This window comes from Rhinolophus sinicus, linkage group LG10, assembly GCF_036562045.2.
Source record: "Rhinolophus sinicus isolate RSC01 linkage group LG10, ASM3656204v1, whole genome shotgun sequence".
Lineage (NCBI taxonomy): Eukaryota > Metazoa > Chordata > Mammalia > Chiroptera > Rhinolophidae > Rhinolophus > Rhinolophus sinicus.
In genome coordinates, this window is record NC_133759.1 from 19,576,783 (window position 1) to 19,593,870 (window position 17,088).

The window sequence follows — 17,088 nt, forward strand, 5'->3', positions numbered from 1 at the left end:
GAAATGCAAAACAGCTAGAAGAATTCTTGAGAAACACAACATAGCTAGAAAAATTGCTGAGAAACAAGAAAAAATTAACATTAGTGAGAAGTCCTGTCAGGTATAGATGGAATTAAAAACTGATAGTTATTATAATCATAGAATTCTGATAAAAAAATAGAATAGAATGGAGTGAAAAATGCAACCAAAGATGTGAAGAGCTTTATCCTATGATAAAATTTGGAATAAAATTTTATATCAGTGGAAAAAATATAGAGGATTTATATGGTAGAAGCTGTTTATGACAATTTGTTACCTATTTGGGGGGGAAAAAAGTTGGATCATAATCTCATCCAATGTTACAAAATAAATTCCAAAAGTAACAAAAATTTAAAATAAAATATAGTATAAACACAGTAATAAAACATGGTGATACATTGTTTATGTCAATTATATCTCAATGTTAAAAGTTACTAAACTAAAAAATACAAAAGCAAAAATAACAAAGAAAACAGCAAACAAAAACATATGGTGTTTTAAATCTTATAGTTAAAAAGGTATTTTGTATTGAGTCCAGATGCTCTAAAGCAGGGACTGGCAAAATATAGCCTATGAGCCAAATGTGGCCCCCATCTGTTTCTGTAAATAAAGTTTTATTGGAACTCAGCCATGCCAATTCATTTATATATTGTCTATGGCTGCTTTCACACTACTATCACATAATTGCCTAGGTGTAACAGAGACCATATGGCCCACAAAAACTGAAAATATATGTTGTTTGGCTCTTTACAGAAAATGATTATTGACTCTGTTCTAAAGGGAAAAACTGATTAATGCTATATACTAAAAAAACATATACTACATATTAAAGTTCTGTACAACGAATACCATAAAATTAAATTCCAAGTAAACTGATAAAATATCTAGATTTTCTATAACAATGTTAACTTACTGATTGTAATAAGATCTTCTAAAAATAAGAAAAGATCAATGCCAAAGAGATAAATGAGTAAATAAAGAAACTTGGAGCTCAGAGAAAAAGAAAATAAAATTTGTCAATAAACATATGAAAAACAACTCAACTCCTCTAGGACTCAGAGAAATAAAAGTAAAACATCAATAAGTTATCATTCACAATTTATCACATTAATCAAATATTTGAAACTTGAGAATACCCAGTGTTAATTGAGGCCACAGGCAAATAAACACTCTCACTTAAAGTGCAACTTAGCAATAATGTATATTAAATTTTAAAACACACATACCGTTTGTACCATCAATATATCCTACAGATATTTTCTCACAAGTGCTCAATATTAGTCTTGATTTATGAGCAAGTACTAGAAACAACATAAAGGACTATGAATAGGAAATTGGTTAAATACGTCTTGGTGTATTTATATAACTGCATATTATAAAATGTTAAAAAATGACATAGATCTTTATGTGACTCATGTAATGACATACAAGACATTCTATTATGTTGCAATATAATATTTGCTTATCAACCTTGTATATATCTTAAAAATACATATATATTTACACATGTACATATATATTTTCATATGCATACAAAAATTGGATGGTGGCATACAAATTCGTTTACAATGTTTACTTCTGAAGAGTAGAATTATCAGTGAAGGAATTCTAAGTGGAAAGTATTTTTTGCTCTATACACTTTGGAATTACGAACTTTGAATTTCATTTTTTAAAGTGTTTTTTTTCTAAAGTTACTTGAGATTATTTTTGAAAAATTATTGTAGAATTTGGAAGCTAACAATGGCAAAGCTAGCACTATGATTTTTGTTTTGCCTTTTCTTCCCCGTAGTTAAGGTGTCTAAGAGATTTTCTGTGGAAATTATTTTGTTTGTGCTCACATTACCCGACTTTGAAAGGAGGTGATACTCAAAAAAGAACCTGCTGTTCCTAAATTCATTCTCATCCATTTGAATTCTTTTCTGGTAGAAATAGTATATGTGGGTTAGAGCTGCTATTGTTTCATTTTTGCTCTGTAGTTTAAAAAGAAGATTTGGCCTGGAGATATATTTTTACCGGGCTAACACCTTAGATAGCAAAAGCATTTTGACTTTCATAATGAATAGAGGAGGATTAGGATTTTTGCTCACCTCCAGTGTTGGAGTAAAAGGATAGTATCTAAAAACTGGCTTCCTGAACAAAATTCTAAAGGTTTAAATATTCTTTCCAAATTTGGTGATGTGCTTTTACAAAAAACACACCTACAAATTTTGGGGGCACAACCTTTAAAATTAAGCCTTACGCCTTACTTGTTTGCAGGTAAAGAATGACCAAATCAAATATTAAGAGCTTTCTTGAACAGCCTTTTTGTTGAGGGCAAGTTTATATTTAAACTTTAGCTATAAACTTCAGGTTTATTAATCATGAAAGTCATAATTTAGCCATGCATAGCAACAAATCATCCAATGATTAAATAAGGGCATCTTGTATTTCTTAGAATGCTGTAATTAGATAACCAATTTGTAATTAAGTAAAAATGAAAGCTGACCTTTCTCCTTGAGATGAAATAATGCTAACCATATGAAGAACAGAAGATTTATGATTAAAATGAGCCTAAATAAAATTTAAGGGAATGGAACTATGCTTCTTCTTGGGAACCATCATCTTTTCTCCTTGTCAGCACACATTTAACGAAATATCCCACGTATTGCAACACAGAAATTTCAATTGTGCATTCATAGGCGATTCCAATGTGACATGCTGCTATGCAGAGTAGATATTTGGTGCAATCCATCATCTATTAAAATTCTGTCAGTGTAATGGTGAGATTTCAGAGAATAGTACAGAACCCTGCACTAAGAAGCAGGAACAAATAACTGATTGCTTTGACAAAGTCAGCATTTTTACTTCCTTAGAGCAAAAAGTGAATTCCTAATTTATTTTAGCAGTACTCTCTCCTCAGTGTCTGTTCAGGTGAACAACAAAATGCAAACAGAAGCACTCTTTCTGCCTTCAGTGAGGTTTGACAACTTTCCAGGGGCCCTGATAAAGTCCCAGCGTCCAATAACTGAGAACCAAGCGTTTGCTATTTGATGAACACCAGTATGATAGTTCTCACTCAGGCAAGAAGACTTTTATCCCCTCTTTCTTAAAAGTTAAAAATCCTCTCAGAATCTTTTCTCTAAATCTACAAAACAGTACATTACTCACACCTTAGAAAATTCAATCTCTAAAAAAGCATACTTAAATGGCAAACATCAGATTTATGCTTATGTTATCTGTTCTTCTCTCATTTCTGTACTGCTCCCTTCCCCTCTTTCCATTATTTTGTTTTCTCTCTTACAGATCGTTGCTTCTCTAGTTTAACCATTCACCCACCCTGGTAAAGACCAGAGGCACTGTACTTTATTCTAAGACTTTTCTTGAAGCACTGTTTTTTCTTCAGAAACCTGGTAGAGATCTTAGAGTCTTGGGAGACAAGACTGCAACAAAGCCAGCAGGGCTTCTGGCTCCTGTGCATTCATAGAGATGGCAGGGGCGTGGGACACGGAGGTGGGGGGTGGTGGGGATATGTCTATACTGTTAGAGGTTGTACATGAGATTTTTTCTCAAAATGGTGGAAGAGAAAACGCGAGAGAGGAGAAAAGCTGTAAGCAAATTAGTATGAGGGCAACATATTGGAGATATATAGATTCTGACACCTTGAATGTATTTGTAGATTCTAGTTGCTGACATAAAGGGGGTACCCAAAGGGCCTTTTTTTTTTTTTTTCTTAAAGAAAAAGTGTTAGATGCTGAGTGGTTTAGTAAGGAAATAAAATAAGTACCAATCTAAGCAAGTTGTCTTATGTATAGCCATAGAGGCTATCTCCACCAGACTCATTAGACAAGTAAGTTAAATAAGCAGTCGGAATGGGGTAGAAATAGGTCATGATTGCTTATTCTCAACTTTCTATTCCAACACTTATTTTATATAATTGGGATAATCTAAGGCATAATGTGCAGACTACATAAATAAATAAATAAATAAATAAATAAAAATGTATTGAGTGTTTGCTATTTGCCAGGCACTATTTTAAATACTTGATAACTTATTTCATTTAATGAAAAATACACGATTATTTAGGAATTATTATGTTCACATAACAGATGACAAAAGAAATGTAGTTTAGAAAGTTTAATTGCCCAAAGTCTCATGGTTAGAAAAGACCTTTTTATCGCAAAGAACCTAACCAAGAATCCATGCTATTAATCAACGAGTCATTCATTCATTCTTTTTAGATCCAGGTATTTTGTGTGTTTTTTTGCCTTAGATTGCTTAAGTACATTTGTATTTTAGTATCACAGAATGATTCATTTAACCTTCATTTTGATGATGAAACTGAAACCAGTTGGGTAAGGTTATTTATGCAATCTAGACGACCGGCAACACCGCTGCAGGGCAAAGATTGATGGTATAAACTCTGTGTTTCCATGACACTGTTCAGCCAATTTGTCCACGTTAGAGACAACAAAGTGGTGGGTGGCCCAGCCACTCCTTTTGCCAGGAATCTGCCCCTGCCACAAACACTACATTTTAAACCGACTGACCTAAGCTCAGACATGATGCACAGTCTAGTTATGGGAAGTGATAAGATGTCATTGAGCAGTAGCCATAGCAAGGAAGATCCAAGGAGACAAATCACACACACACACACACACACACACACACACACACACACACACACAGAGCTATTGCTAGAGTAAGATGTAGGAGAAATGATACATCCAAAAGTGGGGCTGAATCTATGCTGGGGTGGATCAGGTGGTAATGAAACATTTTGCTAAGTCCTGAGTGATAGTTGAAATAAAGACACATACAAAAACATCTTCCCTTCCCCTCACAGCTCTAGAAACTGTAGAGTATTATATACTTTGACATCTGGCAAAATATACAGATGTTGTCAGAGGTGCATTCCTTTTGGCCACAATGAGATGATGCTTAACCTCAGTGTGAGCACTAGGCTAGCATTAGGGCTCTATAGATGAACACGTTATTTTTTTTAGAAGGTAGTTGTTTCCTTGTAAAAAGTCTGCTCTTTAGAACTTGGCAGGACATCTTCCCTTTCCCTGTGTTGGCTCAGTCTGTGCTATACATTGGTTTGGCAGTATACTATTGAATTCTACCTCATGACTTGGACAGGAAAGTGTATCTTGGATTTGTTGTATGTTGGTATGATTTACAGAACACAGACCAGATGAACTCAGGAAGCCCCCAAGGTGAGGGATTTAAAGAGAGGGATTTACAAAATATGGTCTGACGTTCTGCTGTAGGAAGCCACATATATTTTATCCCTGGAATAAAAAACAAACTATCAAAACATTAGAAGCAACATGGAATGTTCCTTATTAAAAAAAAAAAAAAAAAAATGGAGAAAGCTCAAATATGAAAACCAGGTGCCATGATCCTTTGCGTCCAGGAAATGGATGCCTGTCTGTTTAGCAACCTGGTCATTAACATGTGCTACCTTATTTATATTTAGCTTTTAAAAGAGTTAAAATGTAGCACCGCTTCTTTGTATAACAAATACACTCAATAATAATAAGGATAATGGTAATAATAATGTATAGCATGTCATAGTTAAAAAATTGTTTTCACATGTGAAACTCTCCCTTTGATCCTCCCCCAAATCCTTCATATAGTTAAATACAATGACAGAAAAGGAAGTGAAGGCACAGATGTGAGCATACCCAAAAGAGTATACCAGAGACCGTGTCACACAACTTGCAGTCTAGGGCTCCTTCCTTACCTCACACTATCATGAATATATTGCTCTTGAAATCTCTCTATCTTGTACTTCTATAGAGCTAGATAACCTGCAAAAAACTAGATAAAGGCAAATTGAATCATTAACCTTCAGTCTAGATTCTAAAGTAATATGTAATATTTTTCACTTAGGACTGATGTAATATTGTTCTACGAAATGAGAAATCTAGCAGATAGAAAAATAGAGTTTGAATATTTTGGGAAGAAACTTTCCACTAAAGAAGAAGAGAATGACTCTAGTTATTTAACATAAGAAATATCTACCAACCTTGCTATCTATCTATATATTGCCATCTATTAGTAGACAACTACCTTCCTGTTTTAAATGTATTGCTTTGAGTCAGCACTTGGCCGTGACACTGACATTCACGCCTAAAGTACACCAAACTGCATTTGATGAAGAAAGGAAACAGAAGGAAAAGGAAAACAGAAAGGCTTTCCTCCTATAATGAACTTAATTGTTCAGAGCTCAGAGTTCCTGCATGAAGTAGAAATTCTCTATTCACAACAAGTAGTAGACATCAACTTGACAGATTGACTGGTATGACTACTATTTCCAAGAAAATGTATCTATTGATTTATCTGTTATCTCTCTCTATCACCTATCTCTCCATCTCTATTGTCTCTATCTCTCTATTTCTATCTCTCTATTGTACATGCTTTTGTAGAATTTCAGGAACAGCTTTTTATCTGGAAAATATGGCTGCCTGAAAGAGGTATGGAATATAACAAAAGCTTTACCCCAAAGCTTCTATGCATTACAAAAGCTTGCACTTGGATAATAGAAATATTTAGCCTCAGGTGACTGAGAACACTTACTGTTGGTTGCATAACGTATGGCGGATGAGGCATCCATGAAGTACTCTGGACCTATGCATCAAACAGCATTTATTAGCACAAAGCAATCACAGAGAGAACTTGGTTCTTGCGTTCAGTGGAGTCACACTAGGTCATAAGAAAGTGGAGTCCATCTGACTTTACAGCTAATTAGTGCTCAAAAATAAATATAGAAAGGTTATTCTTGGACTTGGTTAATTTGGTCCCTGAAACATGTTAAAATGTAAAGCAAATTCCTACGTCACTGGAGCTGGCTGCAGTGCCCACATGGACCAGGCTAAGCTCTGGAGCATATGTTGAAGATGGTGTTGGAGACAAAAGTATTAGGAGGCCTCAAGGACTTCCTATTTAGACGTCAACTTCCAGGGATACCCAGGCAAAGAATAAAGGAGGCAAGAGTTGACTGCTAAGACATCCTCTTTTTCTGTCACTTGTTCTAACTTCAAATGCTCAAGTGATTCCCATCTTGGAGATAAGTCCAAGAGGTAAAAGATGGGGTAAGAATTAAAGAGATCAACCAGAAATTTGGGGGAATACTTTGGGATAAACTCACGTTAAGCAAGTTTGTGATTTTTTTCTCTTATAGTAATTGGTATGGTAAATAAAAATGAGTATTTAAGCCAGCCAATGGTTCTGAAATGTCTTGTCAGCCAAATGAGACAGTCAGCTTTAAGAGCTGATTGTCACATAGAGAACACTGAATATTTTGTTTTCAATTTACTCACACAAGCAACACTGCAATGTACTTTATATATATAAAAAAAAGAGGAAGAAGTGGTGAAAAGTGAGAATCAGCAACATAGGAAATTGCTCTAATTCCTTTTTTTGAGAAAAGAGAGCTGGGGTTAAATTCCACTTATGAGCCCTCCCAAGTGAAATCACTCTTCTGTGGATATTTTATTCATGTCACCAAAGTGCTCTATACTAGGGCTCAATGGGTGGTCTTGGCTGAAACAGAGGCCAAGATTAGGGGGAAAAATGGGTAAAAAAAGCAAAACACACATTACAACCAGGCAGGCCTGCAGGAAAAACAAAAACTGAACAGCACCTGCATATAGCCTCATGGGTCCCAAAGAATGGCAATTAAGAAATCAGCCATTCTTAGACCCTACAGTGCAATTCACACGAAAGTCTATTCTTTTCACCCACCGACATGTATCAAGAATCTAAGTGCAGAAAAAGAATGAAATGAACTGCTTCTGGAGGGATCAGTTAAGGAAAAATGTACACAGTCTCAAGTTTGATGCTCTGACAACTGGGACATTTTGAAATGAAGTATGTAGTGGCTGAATAAGGTGACACTTAACTGAATTAGTAGCAGTCAGCAACATTACAGTTTTACCCGTTGTAAAACATCCACCCCCACCATCTGCAAAATATAGAAAAACACATTGCATGCGCACACTTGCATTCTCTCTCACGCTTTCGCTTTCTCTCTTGAAAGTTAAAAATGACACTAGATACTCTTTATACTCTCTAACATCAATAGCTATTTCAAATTAGAATTAGAAGAATTCTTGGAACAATATAAGGTAGAGAGAAGCAGGGAGTGATATCACATATTTGATAACACAAAGAAATGAGATAAGAGTTGTTTTCTGAGGAGTATTGTGACTATTTCAATCCACTTGTGTACCTAGAATTAACTGGCTACAACTGGTTTATGACACACATGGAGTTTCAGATTTTCTTGTGTTTCAACATGTGGAACCCCTCAGGTCTCTTTTGGCCTCTTTGGAACTCACAATGAAGTACGAGCAGAAAGTAAAAATAAGTTTTACCACTTTGATAATCTTTCCTATTTCTTGGGAAAAAATGATTTAACATCTATCCACATTGCTTTACATGGATATCACAGGACATCTGTGACCAAATGAGATGACAATGATACAATATGCTGGAGTAAGTGCAGGGAATGCTAGAAATGTGCTTTTAGAAAAGACACAATATGAAATGTGACAACCAAAATAATAGACAACAAACAAAATAATTTCTCAGTGGTAAGAAAGCTGTACTAAAATTGGCTGGAAAGTAGCATAATCATGAAAACTCAGCAGGAAGCATGAAAAGCACAGTGGATCTTATTATTCAGTGAAATAGATGCAAACAAGCCATTGCAAGTGTAGGCTAATTGATAACTTGAGCATTATTACATTAGGAGGTGACTAAAGTGTTTGAGGACAATTGAAAAAAAAAAAAACTATTGTGCCCTTTCACCTTTATGTAATCGATTACTGGCAAGAAAGATCTCTCCTGAGGTGCAGGTAAATCGGACATACCTGGTATGTGGAGACAGGGGAAGCAGCAATGAATGGCGTGATAGATGTCTGTGGGATCATGCGGTTGGTTGCAATACTGTACGGTGAAGAATAAAATCTGCAAACAGAAAACAACACAAAAAGAAGATTCATAAAGCTGCTGCATGCCTGGTTGCTAGTCCAATGCTACCAAGCACTTCTGGAAAAAACAGAGTTCCACCCTCATGTTTTTCCACCAACTTTTAACAGGAGCATCCAGGAGATTTATAGTATTTGATTCCGTTAAGAGAAATAAATCAATCTGAACAAAACTGACAACGTTGAGTCATCTTATAAAACTGGTTGCACAGAATCCCTCTTATGTCAGGTGAGTGTAATGGAATGTTTAACCAACTGGGGGAGAAAAGCCACCAGCACTATTTGTTGTTGCTGTTTGTTGGTTTGTTTTTAATTTTTAAAATTTTATTATTGTTTTAGAGGCAACGCCATTCCAAAACTCTTTTAAAGAAAGGCAAAATGACAATCCCAAGCTTCTAAAGGTGGCTTATGTTGCACATACCCAAATTTAATCTATCTTTTCATTCAGGAAATACAGTCAGCTCCAAGAGAGTTCTGGATAACTTGTGCTGGGCATGAGTCCATACCCTCACACAGAAACTAAGCTAAATACTTTCTCCAGGAAAAGAGCAGAACAGAGACAACTTCTGTCTAGGTGGGGAGAGGACTATTTTCTGGATTCAGTCATGGGATTGGTGGTGATTCTGGACTTATGTGAAATACTCCTGTAGACTCTGTAACAAGGAGTGAGGTTTCTAGTTCTTTAGGGCCCTTCATTGAACAACTATAGACTGATCCTGAGCAAGATCAGGGCTTCACAAATCAGCGGAGAATGATCCTTCTGGAGCTCTATTAAAGAGTAGCTTCTAGATACTGAAATCAGTGACACACCCATCTTTGCTCAGATGATAACCTAGAGTCCACAAGTTACCTAAGGCTCACCTTCCTTAGCCGATTTTAAATCACGTTTCTTCCTTCATGTCTCACTGGTAAGTGAAAGACTAGAGTGGCCAGCCACAGGACAGACAAAATCAGGTTGCCTGCAGTAGAGTGGAGTATTTCACAGATGTGAGGCTAGATTGGGAAACTATGCATCAGGTATAACGGAATCATTATTTTTCACTTTCACAGACTGTAAACAAAAGTCAACTACTGCTTTTTATTTCATTGTTTAAAATAGTATGACTGAGATTGGAGTGTGGGGCACAAAATTTCATTACCCCTTAGGAGTCACTGATACTTTGACTAGAGAATCTCATGGGTTACTTTTTGAAAGAAGCATGTCACAATACTCCCATTGAATATAAACGGGCTGGATCTCAAGGTTGCCAGGATTCTAGGACTAAATTATTTAAGCTTATATTTTATAAAAGTCTCCAAGCAAGAATTGGGGAACTATAGTCTCAAATTTACTTTATCTAGCTCTCAACAAGAGCTGAAAAATTATAGCTGAAAAAATTACTCAATTATACATTATATCCTTACCATTCATACCACCAGACCTCTAAATTTATAGCTGTGCAGTTTAAAAACAAAAAACAAAAACTATTGACTATACATCTATTAGAATGGCATTTGTTTTTTAAATGACAATACTAGTGCTGGCAAGGATTCTCAGAAAGTGGAACTCTCATTCATCGCTGGCGGAAATGCAGAATGGTACATCTATTGTGGAAAACAGGTTGGCAGTTTCTTAGAAAGTTAAACATATACATAACTCAACAATACCACTGGTAGATATTAACTAAAGATAAATGAAAATGTATGTTTCACAAAAAAACTTATGCAAATATGTATAGCAGGTTTATCGATACTTGCCAAAGACTGGAAACAAGCCAAATATCCTCCAACTGAGTCAATAAACAAACTGTGGTATGGTCATAGAATACAACGCTACCCAGCAATGAAAATGAAAGAGCTACTGATATATTTAACATGATGAATTCAAGTGAATTACACCAAATGAAAGAAGTCAGACTCCAAAGACTCTCTATTGTGATAATTATATATCACAATATAGAAAATGCAAAACTATAAAGACGGAAAGTAGATCAATGGATGCCAAAGTCTGTGGTTGGGGTGGGGGGGGGTTGACTACAATGACACATGAGGGAATCTGGGGAAGTGATGTAACTGTTCTATGTCTTGATTGTTTGGGGGTTACACAATTACGTGCTTGCCAGAACTCATAGAAATGTACATTATAAAGAGTGAATATATATTTTATGTACATTATAGCTAATAAACCTAACATTTAAAATAAGTCAATTACTATGTAAGAAAGCATCCATCCTTCTACTTAAAAAATGTATTGAACATTTACTATGTGTACCAAAGATGGGCAAAACTCTAACACATTCCATAGAGTTTCTCTATTGAGCCACTTAAATTGTATCTCAGCTGTACATTAATCAGCCTAAAACCCTTCCAATAGCTTTCCATTGCAATGAGAACAAAATTTGAATTCCTGGTATTGGCTAGAACAATCAGGTTACTGCCTATCTCTGTAACGTTTTCTCCTACCCTTATCCTCCTAGCCAGTTAGGATCTAGCCATCCAGCCACACAGACATTTTATCACAGGGTCCTGCCATTCTCACTCCTATCTTGGGTCGCTGAACTTACAATTCTCTCTACTTAGAATGCTCATTTCCCCACAGCTCCTCAAGGCTACCCCTTGTTCATTATCGGTCTCACTCAACTTTCACTTCTTCAGAGAGGCCTATAGTTAAAGTAGTAGCCATTGTCTCTGTCCCAATTGTTCTCTATTCCTTTCCTCTAGTTTTTTGTTTTGTTTTGTTTTTTGTTTGTTTGTTTGTTTTCATTGCTTTTAACACTACGTGAAGTAGTAATGTAAAATTTTTTCTTGATGTGTTTTATGGACTGGATGTTTGTGTCCTTTCAAAATTCATATATTGACATCCTAACGTCAATGTGGCTGTATTTGGATATGGAGCCTCTACGGAAGCAATTAAGATTCAATGAGCTGATGAAGGTGGGTGGTCTGATTGGGTAGGATTAGTATTCTTATAAGAAAATACACACATATACATGGAGGAAAGGCCATGTGAGGACATAGTGAGAAGGCATCTGTTTACAGTCTGCATCATAAACCACATTGGTCAGAACTTGATCTTAGACCTCTAGCCTCCAGAACTGTGAGAAAATGAATTTCTGTTGTTTAGGCCACCCAATCCATGGTATTTTGTAATGGCAGCCAAACTGACTAATACAATGTGTTTATCAACTGTTTCTCCCTCTAGACTGTCAGCTTCAAGAATGTTGAGGACACATTGCCTTTGTTGCCTAGAACAGAGCCTGAGACATAGTGATACTTAATGACTATAGGTTGAATGAATGAATGAACAAATGAATGAATGCAGAGCAGCTTAGGAAAATAAGTAGTAATTACAGTACAGAATGGCCAACGCCAAGATGGTGGGAGCATAGAAGATGGGTCCCGGAACTGGTAGGAAACTAAGGGGAGAGAACTCAAAGAAGGTAGACCATCATCACATATTTGTAAATGCTCAGTGAAAGCTTAACCAATATGTGTTTCCTAAGCATGAGAAGGTATTAATAACTAGGGAAAATAGTCCTTTTCTACAAAAATCATTGTTTGCATTTTAAAATCCCCTTTCGGTCTTATCTTTGACAAATGTTACTTATGAGGCAGTAAACAGAAAGCCTTATTCGGGGCTCATAATCACATGACAGGCACCCATGACCAATCCACAAAACAGTCCCTGTCATTAACCATGCAGTTCGGTTTCTGCTAGAAACCCAGTTTCAGCTTCTTTTAACCAATGGGGTGCATTGTGCATCACAGTTTAGCATGGCTGGTTTACTCTGCAAAATGTACCCATTGGAGTATTAAAAATGAAAGCAATAGGATTGGATTGACAGGCAGAGTTGACAGAAAATTCTATGGGGAAAACAGAGCAGAAACATAAAGAAACTAGACAAGGAAACTGATACGAATAAAAGAACCCTTGGGGGTAAATTTAATGATTTTTGTTCTACCTGCTCTAATCCTATCCATCAAACAAGAATTACATTTCATGCTTCCCAGTGAGTTCCAATACTGCCATTCCAGTGAGAGAATCATTTAGAACGGAAAATAGACTGGGGAGAACAGACTCAGCACTGTCTTCACCCTCTAATTCTGGTATTCTGAAATAAGCTCTTCCCAAGTCCAAACATAAACCAGATAAATTCACAAGATACCCTTGCTTAAGCCATGACAAGAGAATCTGCTATTGCATCTAAGGCTTAGAGATACAGCATCTAAAGAAAATACCCAGCACCAGACTCCAAAAAGAAACCTGCAGAATGAGATTCCCAGTCTCTTCACCTCATCTTAGTCCCTGCCATGTATCTGCCATGGTTTAAAATGACTTTCACATGACTGTCACATTAAAAAAAAAAAGAAAAAAAGAGAAAAAAAAAGAAAACAAAACCAAATAACTACTCCAAGCATAGGTGTCGTGTTCTTGAGGAACAGGAAAGGAAAAATTGACAGACCTTGTTAGCATTAATAGCAAAACTAAAGTAATTCTAAACATGTGATTTTATGCTTCTGTATCTGGTAATATATCCATTATGCTTTGAAAATGCTAGCCTAGAAAAGTGGGAATGAATTCTTTAACAAACTATTGTCCTGGGAATAGTTTACTCGCTTAAGAGATACTTCTTTGCCAAAATTCACATAACGTTCTGTGTATGACAAGTGTTCCTTTTATATTTTGCCCAGTGACTCTAAATTAAAAATGATTTTGCTCCCCAGGGGAAATTTGGCAGGATCAAAAGAGATTTTTGGTTGTCAAAACTAGGTGGGGGGCGGATGCTGCTACTGATGTCTGGGGGGCAGAGGTCTACGGTGCCACCAACTGTCCTATGATGCACAGGACAGCTCCCAAATATCAGTAGTGTTGAGGTTGAGAAACCTTGCCTTAGGAATATGAACTAGTAACTTCTGGAGGGGTTTCACATAAACCAAATAGCAACTGCCAACGTGGCTAAAATAAGTGAACTGAGTTTGCTCTACCTATAGACTCTAAGCTGGCCTTTCAAAACCGTAATATGTTTAAGGAATGCAAAGAGTCACTTGGCTCTCTGGCATTTGAAGCAGGTGGTGTTCAGAAGTCCAGAAAATGCAAGTCTAGGTCCCTAATAGGACATTATTTGGCCTGAGGTAAAGGCACCTTCAGGGGATTTGGCAGTCAGTAGTAATATGGTGAAATCTTAGCTCACTGACAACAAAAATCACATGGCTATATCAATAACCCCAGAGTAGGAAACCACACACGGTCCTGTTTGCATGCTGAAATAAACAGCACTGGCTTGTTCTTTCTGTCCACAGGCAATATTCGTAGTCAGAACCATGAATACTATCCTCACGGTAACGCTATAGCTTAAGATCAATAAATTATTGGTCATGTTTATTGTAATACCAATGTATCCTTCACATTAGATTCCTTTGCTATTGCAATAAGATAAGGTTTCTGTATCACTTAATATCAAATGCCCCATATATACCAGCTGGCAAACCAATGCCGTACCAAACATTCTTTTTTCCTATCTCTCCCAAGAACATATTTTATTCAAATAAAACAATCCAAGAGGCTTTTACACAGCAGCCCTTAGTCAAAAGGCACAGGAAAGATGAGTTCTTGAATATACGGATGGATTATTTCTCACCTCTCACACTCATATTTGAAAGTGATGGAATTTCATACAGGACTGCTGAAAAAGCAATAGGGCAATAATAATAACAAATTATAGAATTATGCCAGATAGCTTTGAAAGAAGAATGGACGTTTTTATTCTCATAAGTTCACCTATAGTAAAACAGTATTACGGTTTTTATTTTTCCACTGTGACCCAGACACTTCTTCACTGTAAACTTCAAAGCCTTAGGCAGAAATGACATTGAATTAATATTTTTAAAGTGATATTTTGGATAGATTCAAGCAGACGACAAAACCGACATCTTCTATTGCCTTAAGGCAAACAGTACCGATTCACCATGGTCTGCATTTACAAATGTTTGTTCTTCATTAACTAAAAATCTAGCTAAACAAATGTTTGTTCTTCATTAACTAAAAATCTAGCTAAACATGGGAGTATTTATTTCAATGTCATGTTGCTGTATTAATGTGGAGGTTATGCAATTCAGAACCTTTAATTCTTCACACAGTTTGTGTAGCCACAATACAGCCATGTATGCGTATTTGTTTATGATACTTAGAAAACTCTATGGCTTAGTATACAGCTCTCGGATACCACAGGATTTTCAAATATGTTGTTTACCTGGGACATGGGGCATCTCCAAGAGAAAAGGACAGCACCAGTGTTCCATCAAGAGCCTTTCTCATCCCGTTAAAATGACACTGCCTCCCCTTCATGGTCCTATGGCCTTGATTTTTTTCTTTTTGAAAAGTCCCTGTCATCACTCCATTGGCTTTCCCCAGAGAACCACTCTGACCATGTCTTGTGTAATCTTTCAGAACTATTTGAAACATATTAAAGTTAATCTATATATAAATTTCACAGTATGTTTTGCTTCTATTGCAATACTTTTTGCATTGTATTATGTACTAGATTTGTATACATGTCTACTGTCCCTATATGATGTGAAAATGTTCTTTTTCAAATATGTATCACTGAAATGATTTTAAACAGTACAATAGGTAAAAGCAGTCCTTAACAATATTAACTGGATTAGAATGAGTTGCAATGATATCTTTTGATACCATTTGTTCTGTGTAAAATGGGACCAGTTTCTTCCCTACAGGAATACATATTTCCCTTTCTGTTAGGTCACTGCTCTTTGAGGTAATTCTGACTCTTCCATCAAATACAGCAATATGAGCAGAAAAAATACTTTACTCTGGACATTTTAGATCCCTTAATATGCTAAATTATTTAAATCCACTTCCACACCTCTAAGACGTACATGCTAATATTAACTCCAGGGATAGTATGTTGAGAAAATATTTGTGGTTATTTGGATATCTTGCAAGCATAGAAGTAATTGTTCTCCTAGTTTTCTTTTATTCAAATGTTACCACATAAGGTAATAAAACCAAAGATGAATAAGACATTTAAAAAATCATCTATATGAAGTATCAAATGAATAAGATTAATTAGCTACGATCTTCCTATGTTTTTCAATTTCATTATGCAACATACCTAACTCCTTGTCACCAAAAACACAATGGATAGTCTAAGTCTTCCAGAACTCCATCCTTAACTCATGAGAAACTCATGGGAAGTTTGGCTGCTTCGGGTGAAACTGGAGGTTGCATTTTAGGAGAATCAGATTAAGGTGTTACATGGGGACAGAGTGAGTTGACGTCCAGAAGCGTCCAGAAGGAGAATGACTTCCCTAATGCCAACTTGCTGTAGCCAAGCAGATGTTATCAGTTACATTTCCTATTTCCCATTTCCTGATTTGGCATTCACAATACTAGGTTAAATCGTATATAAAGACGAATAAGACATGCAACCTGCCTTTATTGAGTTAATAGTCCAGCAGGGAAATAAATGTGAGTGTCAATGGCTGCATGATAAAAAGACTCAAATGTATCATGGGAACATCAAACATAATACAACAGTAGCATCAATATTTACACTGATGATTACATTACACTAAGTAGGGTACCTTTAATCCTTACCAAGACTTTGAAGAGGTATTATTACTTTTATCTCCATTTCACAGGGGAGGAAGACAAACAACTTGCCCATGTCTGATCAATGACAGAATTTGGATGCATATCTAGATAGGCTGGTTCTGAACCCCTAATAGTTCTCTTAACCCTTGCTCATACTGTTTCTCTTGTGACTAATTGTGTCACTAACTGTGCCTGGCATGATGTGATGGAGTTATTTAAATGAGAACTATATGAAAATAAGAGAGAAAGAAAGGAAAGAGAGCAGGTAGGGGAGTAAGGAGGGAGGGGAGAGAGAGAGAGAGAGAGAGAGAGAGAGAGAGAGAGAGAGAGATCACCTGAACTCCAGGCAGAGATAATTCCATGACTAACAAGACACAGAGGTGTAAGGTAGCATGAGATACTCTGAGAATCACAGGTCCAGTTCAGTTGCAGGAACCAAATTATGTAGCTTTCTTTGTGCTTTTTTTGGAAGTTGGAGATGTGTTGTGTAGTTAATAGAAT

At 36.2% G+C, this 17,088-nt stretch overlaps 1 protein-coding gene across 8 annotated transcripts in view; it reads right to left on the reverse strand.

The window, feature by feature from the left end:
• RBMS3 (RNA binding motif single stranded interacting protein 3) overlaps positions 1-17,088 on the reverse strand; it is a 1,259,852-nt gene that overhangs the window by 93,472 nt on the left and 1,149,292 nt on the right. For all 8 annotated transcript variants that reach the window (XM_074312720.1, XM_074312722.1, XM_019745285.2 and 5 more), the window contains 2 exons: positions 8,877-8,973; positions 6,580-6,630 (listed from right to left, as the gene is read on the reverse strand). In XM_074312720.1, coding sequence (XP_074168821.1) covers positions 6,580-6,630; positions 8,877-8,973 — 148 coding nt within the window. The remainder of the gene's footprint in view (positions 1-6,579; positions 6,631-8,876; positions 8,974-17,088) is intronic.